Source organism: Haliotis cracherodii, unplaced genomic scaffold (assembly GCF_022045235.1).
Source record: "Haliotis cracherodii isolate W230 unplaced genomic scaffold, xgHalCrac1.p SCAF_3, whole genome shotgun sequence".
Lineage (NCBI taxonomy): Eukaryota > Metazoa > Mollusca > Gastropoda > Lepetellida > Haliotidae > Haliotis > Haliotis cracherodii.
In genome coordinates this window covers 55,190,120-55,202,961 of record NW_027266286.1, presented here as the reverse complement: position 1 = coordinate 55,202,961, position 12,842 = coordinate 55,190,120, and the positions used below count along the sequence as shown (strand labels likewise).

Below are 12,842 nucleotides of genomic sequence, written 5' to 3'. Positions count from 1 at the left end.
TATTGTTTTAATTAGAAAGAATCTTGTTTTCAATCAGCGTTTCAAGATATACATTTGTATTTTGCTTTCTCTGAAAGGACGGTCTAAACCATTTTGGGTACACAAAACCACATGATGTTTAAGAACATCCAGAATGTCAAATTGTGTTTTCTACCTTTTTCGGGAACAGATTAAATCCTCATAATATCATTTGTTGGGTCCCTAATCATGAAATGTATTCATTGTAGGAGAGGGATAGTATGGCCTCAGAATGGATGCGCCAGACGGTACACTGCAATCTGCTGGAGGTACGAGTACGGCACATGGGGAAAGTGAGGACAGCATTCCAACAGATGCTACAGGACGAGATTCGTCGAGACAGTTGGCTGCATCTGAAGGTAAGCATGTTAGAAGTGGAAGTACCTTGACCCTGCATCTCCACATTTGCTGCTAGTAATTTATCAACAAAAATGACATAAGATATATCAACGATGTAGTGGGAATTTACTTAAGTCATACGTATTATTCAAGGAATTAAACCTTTATGTTTTATACACGGTTTGTACATGTGCTACACGTGGCCATATACATCTTGATCATATTGGTAGGTTGAAGTTTGCTATTGTAATCAATAGTACCTTAGTGGTTACACTGTTACTGTTACGATATATTATTCAATCAAGGATTTTACTTAATAATTATGAAACGTATTTTGTGGATTTTATTTACAGTCCCAACATCTATCACAGTCACTGGTGCATCTCACAGTAATGTGTACCAGAACGTTTCCATAGGCATAAACTATGGGTCTGTTGTACAATCTGGCGGTAAGTCCGTTTAGCACATGTCTGTAAGTCTTTAGTCAAGAAGAATGTAGGCCATCGGCCCATATTCACAGTGGTGGTTCATTATCATATGTTTGAAACATTGATATATTGTGGTTTCCAAGATAAACCATGTACACTAGGTAGTGTATCATTAAACCTGAAACTAACACGAGTCTCTCAAATGGTTTGCATAGTAGACAAACATGGCAGAGTGTTTGATGGCTTTTTACATTTGATGTTGATAGGAGAATATTAACAAATTCTTATGAAGAAAATTATATTTTTCAGATACTAATATAATATAATATTAATCTTCTTCATAATTATTTTTGCATACATGTATACACCACCTTTATTCTCTATGTATGTTGTAATAACTAATAACAACCAGTCTCAACCTTAGATGGCATGAACTGCTACGAAATCTTGCTAGTACCAGTCTGAATTGAGAAAGAATGATTTATTTTGAGTAACCTGACCTCATTGCATCTTCATTTTTCTATACCTTTGCAACTTTGACAGTAATGACCAAACGAAGAAATGAGAAATCCTTTCAAATGTCTTTTTGGGGAAACAAAACAGTTCCTTTTTTGTAACACACTACATATGTACATGGATTCCATAAGTTGAATCTTCCAATAAACCTTATTGGAATATTTTTTACTTATCCTGCATAACTCCTTAAAGGGCAAGTTCACACGGAAATGAACCTAATTTTCTTGTACTTTTTCCACATTAAAAGTGTTAACCTAGAAGTGTCATAGACAAAAATATAAACATATCACAATTAATTAACAAATTTTTCGCATTAAAACGATTTATATTTTTCACATTTACCAAGTGTTCTATTTCCACAACAAAAACACCATGGCTTATGCCCCTTGCAATATGACGTCGTTGGTGCCAATTGATAAACATTATGACGTCATCATGCTTTGTTAGAGCCGCTTCACGTCGTGTAGGTCCAGGTGTGTGATTCTAGCGTCTCAGATGCCAGCCAGCATAGTGTTATGCTGAGTCACCACTGCGCCGGAGTGTGTCGTAGGCCATGTTGTTTTACCGCAAACTGGAACTTGATATCATTTGCGTTGAGAATAGACAGGGACCCAGTTGAATTGGCACCAATTACGTCATAATCTAAGGGGGATAACTCAGGCCTGTTTAGCTCGAAAAACGAAGGCCTCATAACGGCATATCATTTTCACACTATTGTGAGCTTCCTACTTTCACTGTGAAAAAAATGAGTGTATATTTTCAAACACAGATACTAATTAATTCTAAAATTGCGTTTTGTTTAGAAAAAGAAAGAAAGAAAGAAAGTGATTTTTGCGTGTACACTTCCCCTTTAATGCATTCGGGGCGGTCGGGTAGCCTAGTGGTTAAAGCGTTCGCTCGTCACGCTGAAGACCCGGGTTCGATTCCCGACATGGGTACAATGTGTGAAGTCCATTTCTGGTGTCCCCCGCCGTGATATTGCTGGACTATTTCTAAAAGCGGCGTAAAACCATACTCACTGGCTCACTCACCTTAATGCATTCACTGCCTACCTTTCGACAACAAAAAGACGGTCTTGGATGGAGAAAGTTGTTTCACATTCCACTCCCTTTCTGTAATACGGACCATCGCCGCTGTCATGTGACCTTGATGACAAGTCACCTTCCTCTGATCACTGCCTGTCGCGCTCCAGCAAGGACATGTCTCAGCGGAGCTCTACAAATTGTATAATTTTAGACTTTCAGCCTCGGATATAATTCTCAATTTTATTTGCGATAGGAGATGTATTCTCTTCATATTACTTTCGCTAGTGTGTAGTTTTATGTGGGTTATGTAGGCGTTGTATACTTTGTATTTTTCCCCGCCAGGTGCTCGTTGTATCCCGCCATTTTGATTTGTGTTACAATTGTTTGCCTGCAAGGGTAGTCAGATTGTTTACAATTCTCAGCTAGGTATGTATAACATATTCATATGTTTGTAAATACTAGTAGCTTTGGTGTTACATACAGTTTGCGTGTATCAATATTTGTATACACTTTCAACACGTAAGAATATCTTCCGATAGAATATTGTTTAATTCTATGGCAATCTTCCAATTCAATCTCATCAACAATTCTCTATTTTGCGTAACTCATACTTGCGCTTTGAACTAATTGACGTGGAAAAAATATTCCAAGGATCCTCATCCACGTTGTTTGGCATGCACGCAGATTTGCTCTCCAAACTTTAAATGTAATATTTGTGCACCTCTTTCTCCAGCGAGTTTGGCAAATTATAGACAGGTCATTCACAAACGTATTTTGCAGCAGTCCCGTCAAGTGGGGAGGAAGATGTCACAATCGCTTGAGGTTAGCGACGGACATTTTTCTGTCATTACTACCCAGCTGTTATCTTCGATTGGTAATTTGGCTTCCATCGTTCATCCGCCGGCGATATCAATAGTCTCGGAGGCTATTGTGAGTATCGTACCTGCTCCTAAGTTCCTGGGACACCCTGTACTATGATCCCTGCGACGCCGGCGCGAGTGTTTCAAGACGCCTTGATGGGGTAGCGCAGACGCAAGCCATGATCCAGTCATCACGATGATCATTGCGTCTCAAAGGCCTGCGCCGAGCGCACCGCCGACCTACCACCCAAGTGCCTCTACTATTACAACTGCCCCAGGGCTTATGTGTAACCTGTTACGTAGGCGACGCATGATCAGCTTCCAACGACTTATCCATCGCAGCAGATGTACGCTCAGGGGTCACCACTGTTCCAGAACACGAATTGGATGCAAAACTTTATGCAGTCTATGTGGCAGCAGTCTATGGCACACCTGTATCCTTCGCCTACGCCTACGCCTACGCCTACGCCAACGCCTATGTACAACTATGGCACAAGTGCAAGCGCCTACACTGGCGCCTAACGTATACCAAACGCCTAATGTGCGTTCTAAGTACAGCGAATACATCGCTGGGCAGCGCTAGTACGCCAGGGGTACATGGAAATCGGCGCATGACTCCTTATCACCAAGCGGATCATCAAAGCCTTCTGATAGAGGAGGCGCTATGCGCCGGAGCAAAAGCCGATCACCGTCCAGGCGAGTGCGTCTGACTCGTCTGATTTATCAAATAGCGGGTATGGCGATTCCTCTGTGGAATGGAATATGCATCTCGCTTAGCGCAAGAACCCGATTGGGTAGCAGACCGTCTCGTGTCAGGGGCACCCTCCCCTGGTAATGGGGTGGATAAAAGGGACACCATATGGTCACATCCTACATCGATTCCGGTGGATCCGATGTTGACAGCCATGATTAGATCATTGGACCAGGACTTCTCCAAGCTCACATTTAGTTCGAGTCTATATAGACGACTGTCTCCTGTGTCATCAACACATACCGACGTTAGTACGCCATCGGGAATTTAACAGAAGGCTACTATATCAACTGGGATAGATAATCAACGATGCGAAGTCGGAGTTAACTCCTTGTTATCAGCTCCAGTTCATAGGAGGCCTATTCCAGACAGACCAGGATCTCCTATCAGTACCAAGGTACAGATGGCTAAAGAGTTTATGCCTCTTGTCACCTGCACTTGTTCACACAGAAGCATTTCAGTTATTGCTTGAGAAGTTCAGGCAACCATGCCATCGACCTGTTTGCTACGTGCCAAAACCACCAACTTATGACGTATGTCTCCCCCCTCCCCCTTATCGGATCCGCAGGCTTGGGCAGTGGATACATTCAGCATCCCTTGGGAAGGGCAAAAGGCGTACGCCTTTCCACCATCTGTTCTAGTTCCCAAGGTGATACAAAAGATCAAGGAGACAAGGGATTGTGCCCTGGTGGCCGGCGAGAGGGTAGTTCGTCGAGCCACGTTCGACGATCCACTACCCCTCCAACAGTTGTCCAACCTACTCACAGCAAATTGCCTCACCCAATGCCAAACAGGTTTCGTCTGCACTCTTGGTTCGTCTTAAAAAGGCGTTAAGTGCGGAGGGTTATTCGGCACGGGCAGCTTAAGCTATAGTTTTAGCTCATCGTCCCTCTACCACAAGATCCCATGACTGCGTCACCACAATTCCTAACCGAATACCTCCTACATTTGCATACCAAGAAACTCTTAAAAGGTAGCACCATTACTACGGATTTGGTTGCACTTAACTCAGTGTTGGCCGTTCCAGAAAATAGCAAGAATGACCAAGGTACCAGAACTACAGGCCCTGCTACGCTCATTTAGGCTTGAGGATCAGAAGGCCAAGTTCCGCCCCCCTGCTTGGGAATTGAACGTGGTACTTCGAGGTTTGTGAGGACCCCCTTCAATGCATCTTCATTTTATGACCTCACCAAGACAACATTTTTTCTCATGGCATAAGCCACGGCGGCAACGGTGAGGTCGCTACATGCAATCGACGTCATCCGGGTGCGTTTTGAGCATGGGACGCACGGAGCGGTACATCTCGAGTTGACCTGGGATTTTATAGCAAAATATCAATTACCAGGTCAATCCGATCGTTCCTTCACCATCCCACCATACTTATCCTGCATTACTACGTTTAAGGACCCACCGGCCGCAGACTTGCCTCCCCACTTAGGCTTCAGAAACCTCAAAAGTATGTTTTTTAAGCTCGATCGACAGGCAGTGATGTGAGGAAGGTGACTTGTCATCAAGGTCACATGACAGCGGCGATGGACCTTATAAAAGCCAGGGAGTGGAATGTGAAACAACTTTCTTCATCCAAGACCCTCGCGGAACGCTGTCTTTTTGATGTCGTAAGGTAAGCAGTAAATGCATTAAGGAGTAATGCAGGATAAGTATACAAATGTAAAAAAATATTTAGTTTTTACAAAACATTTTGTTTCAAATGTTATGAAAGTTCACAGTACATACATAACTCGTTTTCAACCAAAAGCTTTTACCCACCATTGCGAAAAAGAGTAAATCCTTTGTCAACTTCATTAGAATAATCAATGAATTGCGATCAGGATATCTTTGTATACTGTAATAACTTTTTGTACAGTTACACCAAATGGTCACACTGAAAACTCAGCTGTTGTCGAAACAAACAATGGAATTATTAACCCATCAGCTGATGAGGAGATGTGAATAAGATTTATGCATAGTTGTTGTAAGTTTTTTAAACTGTCAAATACGAACACTGTACAATGAAACCCATTTGTTACTCTTTGGTATCTTGCCTTCGTGCAGAAATTTGAAAATCCTGACTACTTCAGTGGAAACATTTCCTTCCTGATCAACGGGGTGTCTCTAGATCTGTATTGAGGCTGAGAGTGTTACGTGTACATATCAATGTCTCTGTGTACATCACAGAGTTTGACAAGCATCCAATGATGCCAATGCATCTGATGAATAAAATAGTATGAAACTTCTCCCACATTCAAGTGGCCACCCGGGATAGTACTGGAATACTGTTCAAAGCGGCACTTAACCCAACTACCGCACTCACTCCCTCGCGAAGCTATCTATCATTCAATGACGTTAGTATAAAGCATTAATTCATCATTCTATTATTTATCATGTCTTGTTGATTGAAATAGTGCCAATGCCTGTATATTTATCCTTCAGTCATCTCCCTGGTGCAAGTCTTTAAAGTGTTATCTTCGAAAATTTTCATATGCTATCATTACTGTCAACATTTTTATGACTCGTTTCAGAAGATTCGACTTCAAGCAGCCTTCAGGGTGAGATGATTTTCTCTGGTCAGTTGTACTCTCTACCAAAAATGTATAGTGATTTGCTTATGAATTGGGAATGAAGGTTTTGTACAAGTGCCAAGTTTGAGTCCAATTCCCAAAGGGCCAAAACCATGAATTGGGGAATATTATCGTTAAATTCAGTGTTTCATAATTTGGAAAACGAAAATAATACTAATAAGAAACGATGCATCGAAAATTGATGAATATGTAGGCACATACGTAATTTATTAATTATTGACAAATGTTATTTTACTTTCGTGTGAATTATTTGGTGTGTGTGGATATGTATAATGTAATATATGTGTATATGATGTAAAATGGATGTGTGTGGATATATAAAATTAGTATGTAAGTATATATTGAACCGCAAAAGAAACGCCACCCCAAATAACATTGCATGAATAGTTGTCATTTAAATATCTGGGTTATTTTTGTCCAAGTTTCTAAAATTTAACATTACCTCGTCCGGAAATTTGATGATAAAAAACAAAGCAGATGAGAATAAAACCGATCGCCCAAACGCATCACGGCAACGGCCATGGTAACCCGATGCATGTGAGTTCCGTGCAAATTCCCCCATTTCTTGCCCTATAAAAATCCACCCAGATCGGATAACATTCATTCGTTATTGAATTGCTACCACATGCCAAGATTGACAAGAAATCAGCGACACCAAGCCCTTGGGCGATTGCAAGCTGGACAAACCGCCCGGCAAGTAGCCAATGCATTTCAAGTCCATGTAAAGACCATAAACAGGTTCCAGCAACGGTTCCAGACCACCAACACTATAGATGACCGACCACGTTGTGGAAGACCAAGGGTCACCACCCGACGTCAAGATCGTCAGATTGTGCGACAACATCTTCAAGATTGCTTTGTTACTGCTGTGGAAACTGCTCGACAGACCATGGGGACACACCAGCGACACATTAGTGCGGACACTGTGCTTCGACAATTGACGAGCAGACCCCTCCACTGTCATAGGCCACACCGAGGACCCATTCTGACACCACGTCATCACCTGGACCGTCTTCAGTGGGCAACACAGCACCACCATTGGCGCAACCAGCAGTGGAGAAGAATCGTCTTCTCCGACGAGAGCCGTCACTGTATCTCAACAGCAGATGGCAGAGAGTCTGGCGACGCCGTGGTGAACGATATTCGGATGCTTGTGTTGTTGAGAGAGACTCACGGGGTCGTCCGAGCATCATGGTGTGGGGTGGAATTGATCTTGCACAGAGGCTCGGCCCTGTGGTCTTCCAGAACATCGGTCCAAGGAGAGGCAATGGTGTTACAGCAGCTCGGTACATTGATCAAGTCTTGAGACCATACGCAACACCTCATTTGGCACGTTGCCGCAACCACGAGTTTCAGCATGATAACGCCCGTGCCCACAGTGCGAGAACAACAAGACTTCTTCCAGTAGAATGGCATCAGAACCATGCAGTGGCCCGCGCCCAGTCCTCATTTTAATCCCATTGAGCACCTGTGGGACGAGATTCAGAGACGGCTGAATGACGTCCCACCAAGGCCGACAACTGCAGCTAAATTGCTTCAGGCGTTCCTCAGGGTGTGGGCTCAAGTGCCCATGGTCCTTCATCAACCGCCTCATCCATTCCATGTATCAACGTTGCACGGCAATCATCAATGACATGGCGGACACACAAGATACTGATTGTGATGCCATTTTCTCAGAGTCTAGTGTTGTGTTTCACTTTAAGAACATTTGACACTTTAATTTAAACCTTGTTGATCAGTTTGATCTTTTTAATATGTCTCAGAGTATGTTTACAGTGTTTGGACAAAAAAGGTTTCTCATATATCTATCAATGGTGACGTTTCTTATGCGGCTCAGTATATATATATACCCTCATGGACATCAATATATTGATCAGTAGAAAGATCGTCCTTTGTTTGCGTATATTTAATATAACCCATGATTGTCAGTGATACACAGGAATGTTTGTCAGCTGGTATATATTTATAAACATATATATAGAGGATATTATATGAGTGTTCATTTCATACTATGTTTAGTGTCTAAATTACGGTCCTGAGCGAGAGCAATACTGGAATTCAGGCACGAGTGTCGTAAACACAGTATGACCTGAAGACGAATATAATGTTCTATTTATTACCGAAGAAGATGTCTAGATACAGAGACGAATTGTAGTGTGTACCTACAAGAACAGCAAGTCGCAACAGCAGCGAAACCACAATTTGTGGAATGACGTCAACAATCCTCAGCAATGACGCCGTTTCTAAAGTAACGTCATTCCGATCTGACGTCATAATAATATTCGAATGATGACAACAATGCCGCCCGGATGATGAAAACAGTACAGCGTTGTCTGCTGACGTGATGCGACGCTAGAGCACCTATGATTTTTATGAACCCCAAAATGTTTGCCCTCGAAGGTAATAAAAATGGTAGGGGCGGTCCGGTAGCCTAGTGGTTACAGCGTTCGCTCCCCGATTCGATTCCCGAAATGGGTACGATGTGTGAAGTCCATTTGTGGTGTCCCCCGCCATGATATTGCTGGAATATTGCTAAAAGCGGCGTAAAACCTGACTCACTCACTAATAAAAATGGTTATTCAATACAATTGTAGAAACACCTTTGCTACTGGCTTTTGAAATTTATTAATAATACATACATTCTGTTAAATCACAGATGGAATTGAGGAGCAATACGCAAAGATGATATTTATAGAAACTGGGGCTTATCATGAAGTCTGGAATGCCCTGCAAACAAAGGACCATGTATTTATTTGTGGTTCGCCTGGATCAGGAAAAACAACAATGGCCCGTTACATCTCAGGAAAATACAGAGCAGAGGGACACCGCGTGATTTGTGTAGATAAATTGGAGAACTTTAAGTACAACACACCCACTCAAACATTACTGGTTTGTGATAATGTGTTTGGTAATTTTGCATCATCAGCCGATGTTGTGAAGAGTTGTGACGCTATGTTTGAACATTTAGAAAAGCTTTTCCAACTTTTGGAAATGGAAAAGGACGTGATGCCTTTGAAGGTCATTATGACCAGTCGGACAAACGTCTGGAATAGTGTCTCTCAAATGGTAATTAAATACCAAAATTCATTGCTGTCACCTGTCATAAATCTGACAATATCTACTCCTCTTGATGATACTGAAAAAGAACAGATTTTAAAAAAACATTTGGAAGAATCGCAATTTGATCTAACGCGTGATGAAATAAAAGCAGTTGCAAGATTGGAGTACACGACCCTGGGATTTCCTTACATATGCAAACTGTTTGTGAAGGATCCTTCTTTAAAAAACAATGCCTTGGATTTCTTTAAGAAACCGTGGATCTACTTACATGATGTAGTAGCTGGTATCTTTTTTTACCCTGAAGAAAGGTACAGGGCTGCAGTTCTCCTGCTTATGATTCTCAGTGAAGGTGGTCTACACTTAAATGATCTCTTAGATCCTCAACGGAGAAAGGATTCCGGACTGGATAAAAAGATATCACAGATGGGGGAAATCAAGCCTGACACTAACAATCCTGCTGAAATCAGGAAATGTGCAAGAAACGAAAAAGATACACTGATTGTGCTATTAAACAACAGTTGCGCAAAATTTAGTCACCCAGCTATTCACGATGTTGTGGCATGCATTGTGATTGAATTAAACCCTGTTGTCGCCTTAGAGAACTGCAGTCTAAAGTTCATAGTTGACAGAATTTGGATTTCAGAAACCAAGAATACAGGAATCTCAAAAGATGGTCATATAATTACGTTCTTTATTAATATTGAAGATGATTTAAAGGAGAATCTTGTGCGTCGACTTGGAAGAGAAATTAATAATGGTAATTTGTCCCTCTCATTATCACATCAATGTTTTACCTTTGAGAACCTGGTTGACAAACTCTTCTCCTGCTTTCCAGCAGATAATATTTTGTTTCAACGTGACAAGGATCGAGGATTCTTATTCTGGTCATCATACTTGGACACAGGTGCATTTTGCAAATACATTCCACGAATGCAGCTATGTGAATCAGACATCCTTGAATGCTATCTTGGGTGCTGCATGCATGGGCACTTGAGCTACTTAAAAGAACTCGTTGGTCAATCTGCCTCTTGGTTTGATAAAATAGCCACTACAACTGTCGGGGATATCCTGCATACCAAAGATAAAACCAGACCGTATCTTCAATCTCTTTCTACAGCAAAAAGTATTGCCTCTCCTGCAGTGCCCACAGACAAAGACTGCCCTCGAGAATATGGTGACAACAGAGATATGTTAATCCACGTGGCTGCTGCCAATGGGTTCACAGAATGTGTGCGTATACTGCTTGACCCTGTAGGCACAGCGATTGATGTTCGTGGGGGGAATGGTATGACAGCTCTCATGCATGCTTGCTATCGGGGACTAGCTGAGTTGGCCCAGATGCTACTTGACAGGGGAGCAGATCCAGAACTATTAGATAAAGAGAGTGACAACTGTCTTCATCTCACGTGCAGAGGAGGATGCCTTGACGTTGCTAAATTGCTGCTCAGACAATCTATGGATTTGAACCAAGGTGGTGAATATGGAAGAACACCTTTGATATACGCTTCGTACAATGGACATGAAGATATTTTGAAGTTGCTCCTCGAGAATGGAGCACCGACCTCAGTTGATTCTGGCTCTGTTACAAACATAGACAGCTGTCTACATCTTGCATGTATGAAGGGAGAAACCAATATTGTAAAGATACTTCTTGATCATGGAATGAACATTGAAGATGTTGGTGGTAGGTACATAAGAACGCCATTAATGTATGCCTGTAGGCATGGGAAGTTGGAAACAGCAAAGGAACTAAAACGTAGACATGCTGTTTTAGATATCGTCGATAAAAATATCTTTTCTTGTCTACACTTTGCAGCAATGAAAGGGCACGTTCCAACCGCTGAGTGGCTTCTACAATCAGGAATCATTGTCAACTGTGTTAATTCAGCATCAAGAACTCCCTTAATGTATGCTTTTCAGAATGGCCATATTGATATGGTAACATTCTTGATGCAAAATGATGCCGACATGCAGATGGTGGACGATAAAAAAACAACATGTCTGCACTTTGCAGCAAAATCTGGTGATTTGCATCTGGTTCAACTTTGTCTTGAATTTGATCACAATATCGATCCTCTCACAAAAGACGGCTGGACTCCAACCATGATTGCTTGTGATCAAGGTCACATTGGTATTGTAGAGCAACTAGTGAAAAAGGGAGCAGATATCAATCTTGGCAGTGGCTGTTTATTTGTGGCCTGCAACAAAGGTTGGTTCGACATTGTGAAATTTCTAACGACTAGTAGAGGTGATAAACGCACTAACATTAATAAGCGTGGACTGGGAAATGCGACCCCATTAATAAGAGCCAGTTACCATGGGTACGCAAACATTGTTGATCATTTGCTGTCATGTGGCGCTGATGTCCTGTGCAAGGATGACTATGGAGATACATGCTTACACGCGGCTAAAGATAGAGGTCATCAGGTTGTTGCAGAGAAACTCGTGAGGTTTTTCAATGTTGATGAACTTGGTGCCAGTGATCATGAACTGATTGAACTTATCCGAAGTTTTTCTGACATGAGTACAGACACTTAATTGTGGACGGTTGTCTTCTTTGATGATGATGATTTGTTGGAATATGAAGATGACAGTGAACTGTCACAGTGACAGAAGTCATGTTTTCAAAATAACACTTTTGAGTGTACATTTTGGCAGAATGTACGAATAAAAGACCTATACATAGTGTACATGTGTGATGAAATGTAAGTAGTGATTTGTGATGCTTATAATGGTAACTGTGTAACTCAAACTCAGACAGGTTCCTAACTAAAAAGCAAGTAAATTGTTATTGATATAGGCATAGTTCATCCATGATAATCGTTGATATTACACTTCTCTCACTGTTTATGAAAATATACCGAAACACGTTTAGGAAAAGATTTACAAAAGTCTTTATAGAATCAAAATGAGTAAAAAAGCATCTTTTGAAAATGATTACAATAATTTGTCGTTTTGTTTTAAAGTTTTACATGTTAATATAGACTTCTCTTGTGCAATCTACCAAAAATTTCCACTGACATCACAATGTCGAACCAGATCTAAATGTAAGAAGAAATTCAAATCAATTTCTTTCACCATATTCCTATCCATGTCCGTGGCTGAAAGATGATGTTTTCTTAACTTATGCACAACCGTGGTCCAAAACATGCCTTATCATACATTGTGCTGTAGAAATAATGGTCAAAACTGAAACACAATACTTTACAAACATATATTGGTCATCGTTGTTCTCCCTTTATTGCGTCCCATTTTGTTAAAAGAAA

General features: G+C 41.4%; 1 protein-coding gene across 1 annotated transcript; it reads left to right on the top strand.

The window, feature by feature from the left end:
* Nucleotides 1–250: 250 nt before the first annotated feature.
* Nucleotides 251–12,250, top strand: LOC139476087 (uncharacterized). The gene is made up of 4 exons (XM_071259336.1): nucleotides 251–377; nucleotides 711–806; nucleotides 6,457–6,501; nucleotides 9,173–12,250. The coding sequence occupies exons 1-4, from the start codon at nucleotides 251–253 to the stop codon at nucleotides 12,112–12,114; spliced, it is 3,210 nt and encodes a 1,069-aa protein (XP_071115437.1). The 3' UTR covers nucleotides 12,115–12,250.
* The last annotated feature ends 592 nt before the right edge of the window (nucleotides 12,251–12,842 follow it).

Excerpts from the sequence above, each read along its gene's own strand:
- LOC139476087 (XM_071259336.1), top strand. The coding sequence starts at position 251 with ATGGATGCGCCAGACGGTACACTGCAATCTGCTGGAGGTACGAGTACG. Across the intron at positions 378-710 it reads ACAGTTGGCTGCATCTGAAG|TCCCAACATCTATCACAGTC; the intron begins GTAAGCATGTTA and ends TTTTATTTACAG. Across the intron at positions 6,502-9,172 it reads GGGTGAGATGATTTTCTCTG|ATGGAATTGAGGAGCAATAC; the intron begins GTCAGTTGTACT and ends GTTAAATCACAG.